The 16,634-nt window shown below is 35.1% G+C and overlaps 1 protein-coding gene across 2 annotated transcripts in view; it reads left to right on the top strand.

The window, feature by feature from the left end:
• The window catches only part of LOC132144992 (solute carrier family 45 member 4-like), a 51,000-nt gene extending 34,814 nt beyond the window's left edge, over nt 1-16,186 (top strand). For both annotated transcript variants that reach the window (XM_059555644.1, XM_059555645.1), the window contains 6 exons: nt 6,045-6,233; nt 10,838-11,017; nt 12,134-13,215; nt 14,242-14,341; nt 14,423-14,634; nt 15,761-16,186. In XM_059555644.1, coding sequence (XP_059411627.1) covers nt 6,045-6,233; nt 10,838-11,017; nt 12,134-13,215; nt 14,242-14,341; nt 14,423-14,634; nt 15,761-16,114 — 2,117 coding nt within the window. In that variant the 3' untranslated portion in view covers nt 16,115-16,186. The remainder of the gene's footprint in view (nt 1-6,044; nt 6,234-10,837; nt 11,018-12,133; nt 13,216-14,241; nt 14,342-14,422; nt 14,635-15,760) is intronic.
• Nucleotides 16,187-16,634: the final 448 nt, after the last annotated feature.

Here is a 16,634-nt window from a genome sequence, read left to right as displayed (position 1 = left end):
GGTTGGGAATTATTAACTCATTTCTGTATCCTCGTGACAAAAGAATGAACAAATCAGAAGAGGTGAACTAATCATTTCTATTTCCTGTGAACAATCAATAGGATGTTGCGCATGCGCAGTCATCACAAAGTCAACGAATCCCTCGCTCAGATGATTTGATGTTCCCGAATTATGAATCAAACTGAACAAATCTTTCATGAATGACACAACACTAGCATTCGGCAGAAAATACATGCACAGCGCTTATGAGAATATGTTAGAAAGTAAACAAAGCCAATAGTAGAGTGTGGGAAGATTATACAAAATTACAAACAAAAATGCTGGCACGTATGAAGGCATAGATTAAACTAAAAGCAAATTTAGTTTTTCTTCATTTAGTTTTTCTTCATTCTTCACAAAAAAAAATGTGACATCTCAAGCAGCTCTTTACTGTTCGCAAACATCCCGATGCTGCTGAGAGCAGCGTTTAGATGAGTATGTGAGCAAATGCTGCTCGCTTTTCTCTCAGTAATGAAATAAACACACAACAAACATGACAGTGGTGAGAAAACAGCAGTTAAGAAAGCATCTGATCGTAGCAATGTGGATGTTTGCACAAGGCATGCAATCGATGCACTCCAGTTAGTCACGTCATGTTTATTTAAAGTATATAACACTCGATGCAATAGACTATTTTAAAGCAAGCAGCATTACAGTATTAAACATGAATATATGTACACTTAAAAAAAAAAAATTCAACCCAACTTTGGGTCAAATATGGACTAACCCAACCATTGGGTTGAATTTTTACATTAAAAATTTTAACCCAAAAGTTGGGTTGAAATAACCCAGCATTTTTTAGAACGTATGAATATGTATAGAATATGTATAAATATGTTGATGAATTGCAAAAGCTGCCTATTCGATAGAAGTGTACTGATTAACGGGTTTAATAAAAGACGATTGGTCAAATGATTGTTCTAATAATGTTAAGTTTAATTGTATTTGGATGAAAAAATGATGACTAATAATGTGCATTGATGATGAAGAGGGTATTGGGGGAACTGTGTTCTGGCTGTAGGCCGCTGTGCACCTGACACACAGAGAGAACACAGCACCTGTTTCCTCGCATTGCTTTGCCTTTTGTCCATTTCTAGACAGTTTCACCTTCCTGACCTTCCTCTTCCTCTTCCTGTCACTCTCACTCTCAGTCCAGATTTCTCTGGTTTGTTTTGGGCAGCAGTGCGCGCTGTGTTGGCAGGCTTCTTGTTTTCATAGGAACAGTCTGCTGTAGTGGCGGCAGTGGTGATGGCTGACTAATGATGGTTTTGTTAGTGTTAGGGTTCATTAGAGGGACCATGTGGTCAGTGAACTTATTATGTGTGTGTGTGTGTGTGTGTGTGTGTGTGTGTGTGTGTGTGCGCGCAGAAACAGTGTGTCAGAACGCCTGATACCTGCATATTACCCACATGTTCAAATGCATGAAGCTACACAATTTTGGATAAATTGAGAATCACAGTTTTTTAGTTTTTTACTCAGAGATGTTTATTATTGTAATTTAATTTTTTATTTATTATGTCATTTTTTCATATGTTTCTTATTTAAACATGAATCATTAATATTAATTATCATATATTATTATTATTATTATTATTTATATATTATATGTACGTTTCATTTTTATTAAATTTTTATTAATGTTTTTTTTTACTTTATCATTAAATGTTATTAACATGTACATGTACTGTATGTACGTTTATTGTAATATTTATGAAATGTTTTATTTATAATGTAATTTTATTCATAATGATCTAGTTTATATATATATATATATATATATATATATATATACACACACAAATTTATAATGTAATTATTTTTATTTAAATATGATTAATTCCTATTAATTCTAAGTGTATTTTTATATTTTATATTATAGATGTGTTCATAACATTACATTATTTACTTGTATTTATAATATAACTATATTATATATTTCTTAGTTAAATATTTATTAATAAATCATATTATTAATATATTAATGTAATATTATATGTTTGCATGTATGTTAACTTTTATTTAATTTCTTATTTATAAAGTAATTTTATTATGTTTTTAATAGTATTAATAATTAATATTCAATATAAACCTATTAATATTTATTTAGAATTCATATTGGATCTCTATCCATCTGTCTGAGTGTCTGTCTATGTATATCTTCACATATGCTTGCGTTCCTGCTTTGAAACGTTTCTATACATATGAATAAAAGCGATTGGGAAATGAGGTGTAGTGTAACTGGCTCTAAATGCATCTAAATAATCAGTGAAGGAGGAGTTTTGCTGGAACATCCTGCTAGAAGGTTGTAGCTAGTTTCACATCAACCTGATTTTGACCCTTGACCTCCAAAATCCAGGTACCATGTCCCTAAAACAGGTTTTTCCCCGCTGGAAGCAGACTCCGGAGCGTGTTGTTTTGGATGCTGGTTATTGTTGGCTTGTTTCTCTCTCTCTGAGCTTTAGATTTGTGTTTTTCTCTCTTCTAGAAAAGACTTCCTCTGGTTTGACTCATTCTGCTCTCAGTATTGTTCACCATTTTTGACCTGGTGGGAAACAGAAAGACTCCTGTGATTATTTACTGAAATCCCTCAAGCTTCCTGTTTGCATGTTTACTTCAAGGAACAAATAACTTGTTTACATCTGATTCAGATCTGTTTCGGAGGTCTCAGTGGTTCGGTGTTTGTGTGTTGAACTGCACAGACTAAATATATAACAACACCTCAACAAATCGGAGGAAGAGGAAGTGGACTGGTGGCACTGCGAGCCAGTTTTCCGGCTGGTTTGTGTTTGTCAGATCCGGTCGTGACTCTGATAAGGCTCTCTTCTCAGGACTCTAGTCTCTAGTTTCCCAGAGGACCGTGAGGTTTTTCTGGACGTCACACTTTTCACCAGCAGGTGCAGTGGCTCTATTCCAGCTGATTTCTGACAGCAACCGTGAGAACAGTTAGGACTTTATAGTCATTCTTTTTTGTTCTTATACAAAGAATTGTGAGATGTTTTTTTTTTTTTTTATTTGTATTTGTCCAATGGAAAACTTCAGAGGGACGTACTTTAAACTACTTTTGAAAACAAGTAGTATATGCAGTATATGTATACTGTGCACAGTTAACATATATTTTAATAATATGGTAATATTTAAAATCATCATTTCATTTTATATTGATTATAATATATTACATGTTTATTATTTTTATATTTATTACGTCATTTTAACATATGTATGTTCTTATTCTTAGTTATAAATATATTTATACATTTTATATTAGTCTATACATATGTATGTTTATTGTTTAAATATTGATTTTATTTTTATTTGTTATGTAATGATATAATGTATATTTATTATTTAAATATTTATCTATAATAATATTCTGAAGATATTCATAAATTTTATATGGGTGTACATGTTATACGGTTATTATTTTAGTGTTTTTTTTAATAATGCAATTTCATCATAATTCTTAAATAAATTTATACATATATATACAAAATTCTATTTATAATTTAATTTCACCATAATTCCTTTTCAAATGATTATGAATAAATATTTAAACATATAAAGAAAAAAAATCTTATTTAATATATATTTATTTATTTTAAGTAAATATATTTGTTTGTTTATTTTGCATATTTATATTATAAACATACTGTATATTATTTATATATTTACTTTTCATAGAAGTGTCCTGTTCACACTAAAATATTTTAATAAATATTATTTGATAATAGTGAGTGATACAGTTTTGAAATTGTGATTTATTTTATTATTTATTTGTTAATTTATTAATTTATTTTAAATCTTTTTTATTTTATAAATTCTTAAGTAAATGTATATAATTTACAAATTTATATAAATAATAATTATAAACAATTACATTATTATTGTTTATTAAATAATTGTATACAATTTATACATTTTATATACATTTTCTTTCATTAGTTTTTTTCTGTAAGCACTGAATCTTTCATTTTATTCATTTTTTATTTAGTTAAAAATATATATTTGTCTTACTGGAATCTTGCCTGGAAAGTTACCTGGTTAACGTCAAAGTGATTAATTTCAGCTAGTAATGTGCCTTTGTCTGAAGTACATGTGCTGTGTGTGTGTGTGTGTGTGTGAGTCTTTGGTCTCGGTCTGAACGGCTGGTCTGATCTGGTTTGCTGTGAATCTGTTCAGGACGTCTCTTGTGTAACTTCAGGAATGTTCTTCTCTGGTGTCCTGTATCTCAGCACCGAACCCGACTCCTCAACGCTTCACGTAACAGACCAGACAGTCTGTGACCTGAGAGTGTGTGTGTGTGTGTGTGTGTGTGTGTGATAATCCTATTATAGCTCTGGACACACACACACACACACACACACACACACACACACACACACACACACACACACTAGAGATCGAGCTGATTGCTGTGAGAGTCTTCTGCCTTTCTGCGTGTGAATTATTGTTGCAGTGTCAGTCTCCACATGATCAGTGTTATGATCAGTAATATTTTTAATTTATATATGATTTTTCAATTTATTTATTTTATAGAATTTATTTTATTTTACTCCTTTTCTATGAGCACTGAATATTTTTGTTTTATTAAATTTGTATTTTATAATTTTATTTTTATTTTTATTTGTTTATTTTTTTCTAGAATTATTTTTTTTTATTTTACCCGTCTTTTCTGTGAGGACTTGCCTGAATATTTATTTATTTATTTATTTATTTATTTATTTATTTATTTATTTATTTATTTATTTATTTATTTATTTATTTATTTAATTTATTTAATTTATTTATACTTTACCTTTGCTTTACTTTACTTTACCCTAGTATACTCTAATAAAATGGAAAATATACTCTATTCACAAAAAACTAAATAGCATCCTTTTGCCAAGTACTTCACTTGAATAACATATAAATTTGTAAGCTAAATAATTTGATTGTGTGTTTCCAGTCAAATTAATTAAACGAAAGCTCATGTTATAATATATCTAACTAAAATAAAAACAGAGGAAGCTCTTACAGAAGAGAGATTTTCGCGTGTCTTTGAAGTTTGTTGTTGTTGTGAAGTGTGAAGGTTTCGGGGTTTCTTCCTGGATCATCACACAGCAGCTGATGTAGGGAAAGTGTTTGTAGATCAGACTCTGATCCGGGAACAATCAAGGAGTAGTTTGTATTTGTAAGCTGGACGCTTGCTAGGCTTTTAGAGGATTACTTACCCAATAATGATTTGCACAGCAGCCTAATTGATGATTGGAATCATGTGAGAGTGAGTTATTTCAACTTTCAACTTTTAAAGCCTGTTATTCTCACAAACAATCTACTTTATAGTCTGATCCTATTTTCTTATTGAATCCGGTCATAAGATCATATTTTTGAGTGCCAGCTGTGGCAGACGTCCTGATCTGAAACCTGAGCACCAAAACCTACTGCAATCAGGGCGAAGACATCAGGAAATGTGAGCTAGATTAAAAACACTCAAACACACTTAGGCCTAGACTTATATATTTGAATTGCATATAGAATTCCCATCCATTTGGATTAATATAATTTTGATCTTTAACTAATAAGGTTAATTTAATGCATGTTTGTCATCTATTAAACATGTCCGATTTCTGCATGTCAGATTCCTGGTATATAGTTTATAGTTTTCCCAAGTATTTGTTTGTCATAAATATATTTTTGTGTGTGTTTGTGAGATTCAAACACACAAATCTTTTTTTTTTTTTTTAATGAAGTAGATATGTGATATTTTGATGAGTGATGTTGAATGTCAGATAATGTTAGCGATAGCATCAGTATTATAAGCATCAATCTGCTTAGACTGAGTATCAGTTGTTGTTTTTGCTTGTTTTTTACATTTTAATGATTTAACTGGTTTTGTAAATGGGTTTTAATCATATGACTGTTAATGCTCGTTTATGAAAGCGATGAATGTATTTAATGCAACCCCAAACTGCTTTTGGAACAGCACTTTGACTGAAGCCATGATGTTTGTGTGTGTGTGTGGTTCTCAGGTCTTCCAGAGCAATACTACAGCCTGACGTGGTTCCTGAGCCCCATCCTGGGTCTGATCTTCACACCTCTGATCGGCTCGGCCAGTGACCGCTGTACGCTGCGCTGGGGCCGCAGACGGCCCTTCATCCTGGCACTGTGTGTGGGTGTCCTGCTGGGCGTCGCACTCTTCCTCAACGGCTCGCTGATAGGTGAGCAGTTCTCAGTCAACCTCAACATGACATCTGTATGACTGTTTACTGTATCAGTGCTTGTTACTGGTCTTAAAGTGAACAATTCTAAATATTATTATGAAAAAATTATAATTTCTTATCATCATAACATCTGTCTGTCTGTCTGTCTGTGACTATCTGTCTGTCTATCTGTCTGTTTCTGTCTGTCTCTGTCTATCTGTCTGTCTGTCTGTCTGTGTCTATCTGTCTGTCTGTGTCTGTCTATCTATCTGTCTATCTCTGTCTTTCTCTGTCTGTCTGTCTGTCTCTGTCTGTCTGTCTGTCTGTCTGTGTCTATCTGTCTCTGTCTGTCTGTCTGTCTGTCTGTCTGTCTGTCTGTGTCTATCTGTCTCTGTCTGTCTGTCTGTCTGTCTGTCTGTGTCTATCTGTCTCTGTCTGTCTGTCTGTCTGTGTCTATCTGTCTCTGTCTGTCTGTCTGTCTGTGTCTATCTGTCTCTGTCTGTCTGTCTGTCTGTCTGTGTCTATCTGTCTCTCTGTCTGTCTGACTCTGTCTATCTGTCTGTGTATGTCTGTCTGTCTGTCTGTTTGTCTGTCTCTGTCTGTCTATCATCATGTCTCTGTCTGTCTGTCTGTCTCTGTCTGTCCGTCTGTCTGTCATCATGTCTGTCTGTCTCTGTCTGTCTGTCATCATGTCTGTCTCTGTCTATCTGTCTGTCTGTCTCTGTCTATCTGTCTGTGTCTATCTGTATTTCTGTGTCTGTCTGTCTCTGTCTATCTGTCTGTGTCTATCTGTATTTCTGTGTCTGTCTGTCTGACTCTGTCTATCTGTCTGTCTGTCTCTGTCTGTGTCTGTCTGTCTGTCTCTGTCTATCTGTCTGTGTCTATCTGTATTTCTGTTTCTGTCTGTCTCTGTCTATCTGTCTGTGTCTATCTGTATTTCTGTGTCTGTCTGTCTGTCTGACTCTGTCTGTCTGTCTGTCTGTGTCTATCTGTCTGTCTGTGTCTGTCTGTCTCTGTCTGTCTGTCTGTCTGTCTGTCTGACTCTGTCTATCTGTCTGTGTATGTCTGTCTGTCTGTGTATGTCTGTTAGTCTGTCTGTCTGTCTCTGTCTGTGTATCATCATGTCTCTGTCTGTCTGTCTGTCTGTCTGTCTGTCTGTCTCTGTCTGTCTGTCTGTCATCATGTCTGTCATCATGTCTGTCTCTGTCTGTCTGTCTGTCTGTCATCATGTCTGTCTCTGTCTATCTGTCTGTCTGTCTCTGTCTGTCATCATGTCTGTCTGTCTCTGTCTGTCTGTCATCATGTCTGTCTCTGTCTATCTGTCTGTGTCTATCTGTATTTCTGTGTCTGTCTGTCTGACTCTGTCTATCTGTCTGTGTCTATCTGTATTTCTGTGTATGTCTGTCTGTCTGTCTCTGTCTGTCTATCATCATGTCTGTCTCTATACTTTCAGTACTTTTTTAGTAATAAATCGTATTTAATTCTAAAGCTTTAGATTCAACATGAAATCGAAATCACCATTTACTTTCTAAAAACATGGTCCTAGTTTTAATGTCAGGGATTCTTTAGTGCATGTTATATGTTGTATTATGTTATGTTATTGTTAATTTGTTATTGTTTTTTTCCTGTTTATACTTTTGCTATTTCTTTCTAAATATTTTCTTTCTATATGTTCAAACTTTTCTGTTTCATTTATTTGTTTAATTGTTTATTCTTCTAAATATTTTTAAATATTAACTTTTCTTTGTGTTTGTTAATTTGTTTATTTATCACTCTCTAAACTTTCACTTTTTCTAAACTGAAAGATAACTTTTCTCATCTTACTTATTTAGCCTGTAAACTTTTCTAGTTTTTTCTAAAAGTAAAGTTAATGTTTATTTATTTATTTATGTAACCTTCTATATACTTTTGCTATTTCTTTCTAAATGTAAAGTTTAGAAACTGTATTTCCTAAACATCAAAACTTTTAAAGTTAACATGAAATCAAAATGACCATTTACTTCATACATGTTCCTGGTATTAATTACGCAATATTTAATAATAAATAATATATGCATTTATTAAATAATTATAAATACACACTTATGAAATATTTTTTTATTAAAAAGGATGAAAACGCCACCTCTGAAACATTTCACCTGACTTTTTGCCTTGAAAATCATGCAATAGTCAAACATCTGTTACAATACAGAGAGCAATGGCTTGCAAACAACATTTCATGTTGACTTTCTTTGAGAAAACCTGTCTGGCATGCTGTGTTTCTGAAGGGGAGATGTTAGTGGAGCTGATTTTTCCAGAAACGCTCCTGTTGTGCTCTTTCTGACCAAGGTTTTAGACATTTACTATAGTAACACCTTGCTCTATCTAATAGTCTAGTCTCAATAGTAATAGTCTCTTGACTATCTGTCAGTATTTGAGCTGAAAGAGGTGGCTATCTGCTCTCTCTCTGTGTGTGTGTGTGTGTGTGTGTGTGTGTGTGTGTCAGCATGAACTCCGTCGGTCTCTATGACATGGGAAAGGACTAGGAACCAGTTCACAGGGAACCATTTCCTGTGTTGCCCTTTTTTTACCTTTCATTGCGTATCTGGAACAGCTTCCTGTCTCCGTGGCTAGCTAGCTGCGCTCCGACTCCATTGTCAGGAAGAAAGCGTAATACTCAGCCTCCTGCTGACACGACACATAGCTATGAGTCTGTGTCTGTTTTTACAGATTTATTCACTAAATATTAGAACAGTGTTTAAAAATACTGCATCAGTACATTTCTTTATATGGCTTTCTAAGAGTTTTTTTGTTGTTGTTGAGATTTTGATTTTATTATATTTTTAATGTTTAATTTTATTGTAGCATTCAATGAAGATTTATAATTCATTTTATTTTATTCGTATTATTATTTTTAATTATTATTTTATTTCATGCTGCTTTATTGAAGTGGTACACATGCTAGGATGTTGTTGGATTTTAAAAGTGTCATTTTATTTTTTGTATTTTCCTTTAATTTATTTTACATTTAAGAAATATTTTAGATACATTTTACTTTTTTTATAAAATGCTTTATTTTATTTTATTTTATTTTATTTGTGGCGGTAATATATTGTGGATTTTGCCAGGATGTGTGGTTTTTTTTTTTTATTAATTATTTTTTGCATTTATTTTATTTAACATGATGCTTGTAATGTGTGTCACCCCAGGTTTCTGTCAGGTCCTTTCTTCAGTGTAAGTCTGTGGGGTTCTTTTTCTAATTTTATAATTGACCAGGCAAAAATCAATCACAAGTAACAACACATCTGTCCTCAGTGAGAAATCGTTTATGAATGAAATCATTCATTCAGTGTGGAATCACTAGTTTGATATTTTGGGTTAGGGGTTCATTCGGATCATTGTGAGTAGTAGAAACGACACACATTAAACATGTTTCTCCTTTGAGCTCAGACTGTAGAAGCACTGGAAACCTGGAAAAGCTCTAAAATTAGCCTGAACAATCAATATATATCTGTGTATTTACTCACACACACATGTACAGCACAATGGCTCATGGGAGGACCATGCAGCGGATCAAGGTCAGGACACATATGCATTATGGGATGTTTGAGTTCCCAGAGGCCTGTGTGCCACATATATGCTGAAAGTCTGTATGAAATATTGATGAATGGTAAATTTGCACTCCGGAGCACACAAGCAGTGAGCGCTGACGTGTCATCTGCTGTATGTTTGCATTGTTTGTTGATATTTTAGCCTTCGCAGAGCTCCCATCATTCAGTGCATTGACCACTCTATGTGTGTGTCTAACTAACGTGATAAACTATCAATTTCTGTTGATTTCTGATGACCTTTGACCTATAAAAATGTCCCATGATGGGGGATTATAGAAGTAACATTTCATAAAAAGTGGGTACTTTAAAAACCTATTGTTTTGTGCTGTGTTTTCAAAATAATCTTTTGTATGAATATTAATATATTTCACATGTTTCAGACACATTATATATATTTTTTTTAAATCCAAAACTTAATTTCTTAATCAAAATTTAATAATCCAAAAGAAAACACAATTGTTTGAAAAATGACTTTTATTTAAAATGTTTACTGTGTTTACCTTCAATAATATGAAATTAGTATTGTTTGCTTGTTTAATTGTTTCCTTTTTTTAGTCAAATAATTCTATTAAAGAATGTAAAACTTGTATTGAATAAAATCAACATTTAAAAATGTTGGAAATTTTGAAAATGCTTTCGATCGTCATTTAAATGCAGCAACATTTAAATCCTTTTCAAACTGTTTTTTTTTTAATCATTTATAAAATATTATAGTATTTATCGATATTTTTAACCTTTTAAATTTCCAAAATTAGATTTTAGTTTTTTAGTTTTGTTAGGTACTTTAACATTTTTATAATTTTCTAAAATATATACGTATAGCTTTATTTACGGTTTAAGTTTTAGTAAAATTATTTATGTTTTTAATTTATATGCACTATATATACACGTGCACACACACACACACACTAACTTTTTTTTTTTACTCCAAATGAATGAGAAAACTATTAAAAGTCTCTACATAACAGAATGGTAATCTCATAACGAAATCTTCTAGTAGATGACCTGTTTGTTTCTGTCTGTCTGTCTCAGGTCTTGCTTTAGGAGACGTGCCAAATAACCAGACGATAGGAATCGTGATGACAGTTTTGGGGGTGGTGGTGCTGGATTTCTGTGCGGATGCAACGGAGGGTCCCATACGAGCGTATCTGCTGGATGTGGCCGACACTGAGGAACAGGACATGGCCCTCAACATCCACGCCTTCTCTGCAGGTGCAGCATTGTTTCAGTCATACATCACAACATGAACAGCTTGAAGAACTGATTGAACATGAGTCATAAGCCACACTCACTCTTCTGATAAATGCACTTGGCAATCTATTTTGTGTTTAAACAAACTTTTCCATTCAGTTTGTGACTGTCAGCTACAGTCTATGACTCAATTCAGGCCAAAATTTATACTTTTTTTGTTGTTGTTGTTTTTTACTCTACATCTACACATTTTTAAATCGAGATATATTTACTTAAGATGCAAAGTGACTTTATTTCTAACTTTTTCTTACTTGTTTTAGTTGTAAACTCATGTAATTTTGATAGATTTCAAGTCATTTATTTCCCAGGCAGAGGTACAGCATATTGACCTTAGAATATTATTTGTGCTGGAAAATAGGAAAGAAAATACTAGATAAGAAATCCTTTTGATGTATATAAGTAAGTCTATGCTTTATTCAGATAGTAAGGTTAATTCAAAGGGAAAACAAGTTTATTTTTCTTACCTCATTGAAAGATTTTTCTCTTGTTTTATGCAAAAACACAACTCCATCTTGATTTAAGAATGTTTAGATGTTTATACTTTAAGATTTCTTATCTAGTTTTTTTCTATTTTCCAGAATAAATATATTTATTGCAGTGTATTTTGTAGTACAAAAATCTAAATATTCTTAAATCAATATACATTTCCTTGAGAAGCAAAATTACCCTTTCTGTTATTTTATTTTTTATTGTATTTATGTAAATTTGTGCTCAAAACTAGACAAAAAATGTTATGGGGTATTACATTTTTTTGTACTTACTCGTTGACTTTTTTTTTCTTGTTTTTTTAAAGTTAATTAAATTTCCAAATTATTTATTTATTTATTTATTTTTATCAGTGACATCAAATATTATAGTATAGTAATATTCCTTCACAAGAAAATGCATCTTATATTTAAAATTCTAAAATATTTGTATCATTTTTTTTTATGGATTAATGGAAAATAAGACAAAAACCAAATAAGAAAATTTTTTTTACACATTGCCTTTAAAATCGCTTATCAAAAAGTCAGAAGCTTTATTATTGCATAGATGTCCATATAGAATGAGTGGTAAACTGTGTATGTTGTGTTTAAGGGCTCGGCGGGGCGGTTGGTTATGCCCTCGGTGGTCTTGACTGGACGCACACATTCTTGGGTCGAACCTTCAAGTCTCAAGAACAAATTCTGTTCCTGTTCGCCACGGTTCTGTTCACTGTTTCTGTGGCTCTGCACCTGTTCAGCATCGAGGAGCAGCAGTTCAGCCCTCAACAGGACCGTCTGGATGAAGAGGCAGAAACCGAATCCACTGTTAAAATCACAGCGCACCAACCCCAGCTCGAAATGATCCATGAAGAAGAGTCTTACGAGCATCACGACCTCTACTCGGACCGGCGATCAGAGCGAGAGCTGGACATGGATTCTTTAGACGTGGACATCGTTCGAAGTAAAAGTGACTCCGTTTTGGCGATGGCTGATGCCACGCTGGACCACCACGACATGCTGTTTCTGCGTGAAATCGAGCCGTCTATCTTCCAAGATCGCAATTCTTCCTATCATGGGTCGCTGCCACGGCGCAGCAGCAGTGTAGATAGTCAAGAGTTCCTGCGCGGAAAATTCAGCCGACTGTCTGCGTTTCTGCAGCAGGCCGAACGTGACGGAGAAGAAGCTCTGCTTAACAGTCAGCTCAACCAATCCAAAGCACCCAACGGACATACGACGGACCTCAACGGCCACGGGCCGCCCAGTATCAAACCCTCCAGCACCAACGCATCCATGCGCCACAGACGTCACACTTTCTACCGACAGTCGTCCTGCACCTTCTCCTACTACGGCCGGGTCGGATCCCACCGCTACCGTTACCGGCGTGCAAACGCTGCGTTCCTCATCAAACCGTCCCGCAGCATGAACGACATCTACGAGATTGAGAAGCGGCAGAAACAGAGGAAAGGACAGAGAACGAGGCACCAGAGCGGGAACACCAACTCCAGCGGGGACACGGAGAGCGAGGAGGGCGAGGCTGAGACCACCGTCCGTCTGCTCTGGATGTCCATGCTGAAGATGCCCAAAGAGCTGTTGAGACTGTGCGTGTGTCATCTGGTCACGTGGTTCTCCGTCATCGCAGAGGCCGTGTTTTACACTGACTTCATGGGGCAGGTCATCTATGAAGGCGACCCAAAGGTGAGCAATGCATTGCTTTTTTTAATGCATCTAAAGTGACTTACGTTGCATTCAGGTTAACACATTTGATCAAGTTATGCATGCCCTGGGAATTAAACCCACAACCTTGGCATTGCTAATGCCATGCTCTACTGTTTGAGCGATGATAACGTAGAAAAGCATGCCTGTAGCTCAAACCGTGGAACATGGTGCATCGGCATTGCCGAGGTTGTAGGTTCGATTCCCAGGGAATGCACAAACTGTTCTAATGTACAACTTCAGTGCCTACAATGTAAGCATTGCTTTTTGTAGGGCATTCAGTGTAACACTGCATTTAAGGTACACATACATTTGATCAGTTCATGCGTTCCTTGGGAATCAAACCCACAACCTTGGCATTGTTAGAGCCATGCTCTATTATTTGAGCTATGATAATGTAGAAACGCATCCTGTAGGTCAAACAGTAGAGTGTGGTGCTAATACCAAATCCAAGGCTATGGGTTCGATTCTCAGAGAATGCATGAAGTGATCCAATGTACAACTTGAATGAAATTTAAGTCGCTTTAGATAAGTCTCTCTCAAATGCTTTAAATAATACAATAAGACCTTCTTTATATCAAGAAACACAAAAGACACATAACGTTTGCTTCAAAAAAGCGTTGTGATAAGATCATAACACTAGTATATACAAATTGAGTACTACGTATAGATCTGTTTAGGAAAAATATCAAAATTTGAGCTGTCAATCACTCAAAATCTTTTCAGAAATCTCTTGTTCAGTTAAAAACATTAACATTTGCATGCTTTTATCTTAAGCAACATAGGACAGAAGAACTGAAGAAATTTGTGTAAGAGCCAACAATATTCATAATACACCATGCTAGGTTTATCAGACAAACAATAATCTATTTATGTATTTAAATAAACTTTTGTTTTTTGAAGATATAACAATGTTTTGGGGAGCTCTTGCTCTTGCATAAAGTGTAAGATTGTGTGCTTTCCCTGCCATCCAGTTCTTACACTAAATCCTGATGTCTGTCCCCGTAGGCCCCGCTGAACTCCACCGCCCTTCATAATTACCACAGAGGGGTTCAGATGGGCTGCTGGGGGCTGGTGATCTACGCCACCACCGCCGCCTTCTGTTCAGGTACGTATCCTGAATCTAGAGAGGCGACCGTCTGATCTGTTCAAGTGTGATTCTTCATCTGGATGTCTTTTGTGAATGTAGCTGTACTGCAGAAGTACCTGGATAACTTTGGCCTCAGCATAAAGGTGATCTACATCCTGGGCACTTTGGGCTTCGCCATCGGTACGGCCGTCATGGCGATCTTTCCCAACGTCTACGTCTCTATGGTGATGATCAGCAGCATGGGCATCATCTCCATGAGCATCTCATACTGTCCGTACGCTCTGCTGGGCCAGTATCACGACAATAAAGAGGTCAGAGGCTCTTCATTCATCTCTGTGAGACTGTAATCCTGCCGTATTAAAGCTGATCGCAGCACTGGTCCTAATCTTTGTCCTGACCGACTCTCACAACTAATATTTTAACAGGCATTACAATGTCATCGAATTACCTTCTGGATGTAAAGAACATAAATTCTTTTTAAAAAATTTAAAAAAAAATTAAAAAAAAAAAAAAAAAAAAAAGAATTCTAAATTAATTAATTTTATTCATTTCTCTTTTAATCTAAATTCATTTTAAGCCAAGGCAATCTATTAAAATTCGAATTGCAATCTGTGCCCGAGGAAATTGAATAGGCTGTACAGCGAATACTGATTTATTTTATTTTATTTTTATTCAATAAAAATATTTTTAAATACAATATTTATATATATTTTAGTATTTGATCTGTTTGAAATTAAAAGCACATATCTATAAATAAAAATACGTCTGTGTCCTGTGCATGAGGAAACTGAACAGGTTGTGCGGCGGTTTCTGATTCTTTTTATTTGATTGTTTATTAAATACAAAATACATTATTTTGAAAATAATATTTAAATATAGATTTACAATATTTCATTTCAAATATATTTTTTAAATATTTTTTCAGACAGAAATGTAAACTGCAATCACTATACATAGCAAAGTCTGTGTCCTGTAATCATAAATAATTGGAAATATGAATATTCTTTGCTCTATGAATTAATAATGTATAAATTAAAACAGTACAGCATTCAACAGTGATGCATAACTTTAAGGAGACTATATATAAAAAAGTACAGTAGTTACAGTATATATATTTTTACTATCGAAATATTAAGAAAAAAAAAAAAAACTTTTTTTTAAGTAGTGTTTAATTGTTATGAAAAAATTTTTATGCTGCTTGTCTCAAAATAAACAGGCTTCTTAGAGCAACTCATGCAATGCATGGTAAGTTTTGGCAGACCAATATTTCCTCACTAGTTGTTATTTATACGGTTGTCGCATTACTCATGGTGGTAATGATTTGTTTGATTGTCAATACTCTAGGTTTTAAACAGATTTCTGCACTGAGATCTCATAGGATAAAGAGCAGAATTCTTGGACACTGATATGTGACCGATGTGTTCTTGCTGTTTGCAGTACGTCCAGCACAGCCCTGGCAACTCCAAGCGAGGTTTCGGCATCGACTGCGCCATCCTGTCGTGTCAGGTGTACATCTCTCAGATCCTGGTGGCATCTGCGCTGGGTGCCGTGGTTGACGCGGTGGGCAGCGTGCGGGTCATTCCCATGGTGGCCTCCGGCGGCTCCTTCCTGGGCTTCCTGTCCGCCTGCTTCCTCGTCATCTACCCGGGCTCCGGCGGAGAGGCTGAGCAGACGCGGGCGCTGACGTCCCCCAATAACAACGGCGTGACCGAGAAGCCCAGCTTCCTCAAGCTCACACGCAAAGGCGGTGCAACCACCACCTGCAAAGTGGAGTGCGAATCCACGCTGTGAAAGCCATCAGATGACGGCGAACATCTAATGCCGAGTTCACACTGCAGCATTTTAGATGCAAATTTCACTCGCAGACAGTGAAATATTTAACATGCTACACTAGGACTGCACGAGTAATCGAATGCGATAGTCATTAGTAGTAAATCTCCAGCACATTGCATTCATTATCGCAGATGATTTAATCACGCGATAATGAAATCAAAGTTATCATTTGTGATAATGAAAGCTGTTTGAATTGAACTACGGCTCTTTGTAGTTAATGCTGCTCCATCTGAAAGCACGTGAAAATAACACATTTAATAACAGATTTTAACTCCAAGTCAGTCATATGAAATGTAGTTCTGCGATTCTTTCTATTGTGAAGTCATGCAGATTGTAACCTCCTGTCACCAATCCATCGTGCAATGTGAAAACAACAGTGATCCAGTCAGTGTGAACTCGGCATAACATTCCCCACGCGTTTCTTCACACATTGAAGGCTCAGTTGTGTTGTTTTTGTTGGACTGTCCGTGTTTGGCCT

The sequence above is a fragment of the Carassius carassius genome, chromosome 8 (assembly GCF_963082965.1).
Source record: "Carassius carassius chromosome 8, fCarCar2.1, whole genome shotgun sequence".
In the NCBI taxonomy this organism is placed as follows: Eukaryota; Metazoa; Chordata; class Actinopteri; order Cypriniformes; family Cyprinidae; genus Carassius; species Carassius carassius.
The sequence above is the reverse complement of the archived record's forward strand: the minus strand, read 5'-3'. Positions and strand labels throughout refer to the sequence as shown.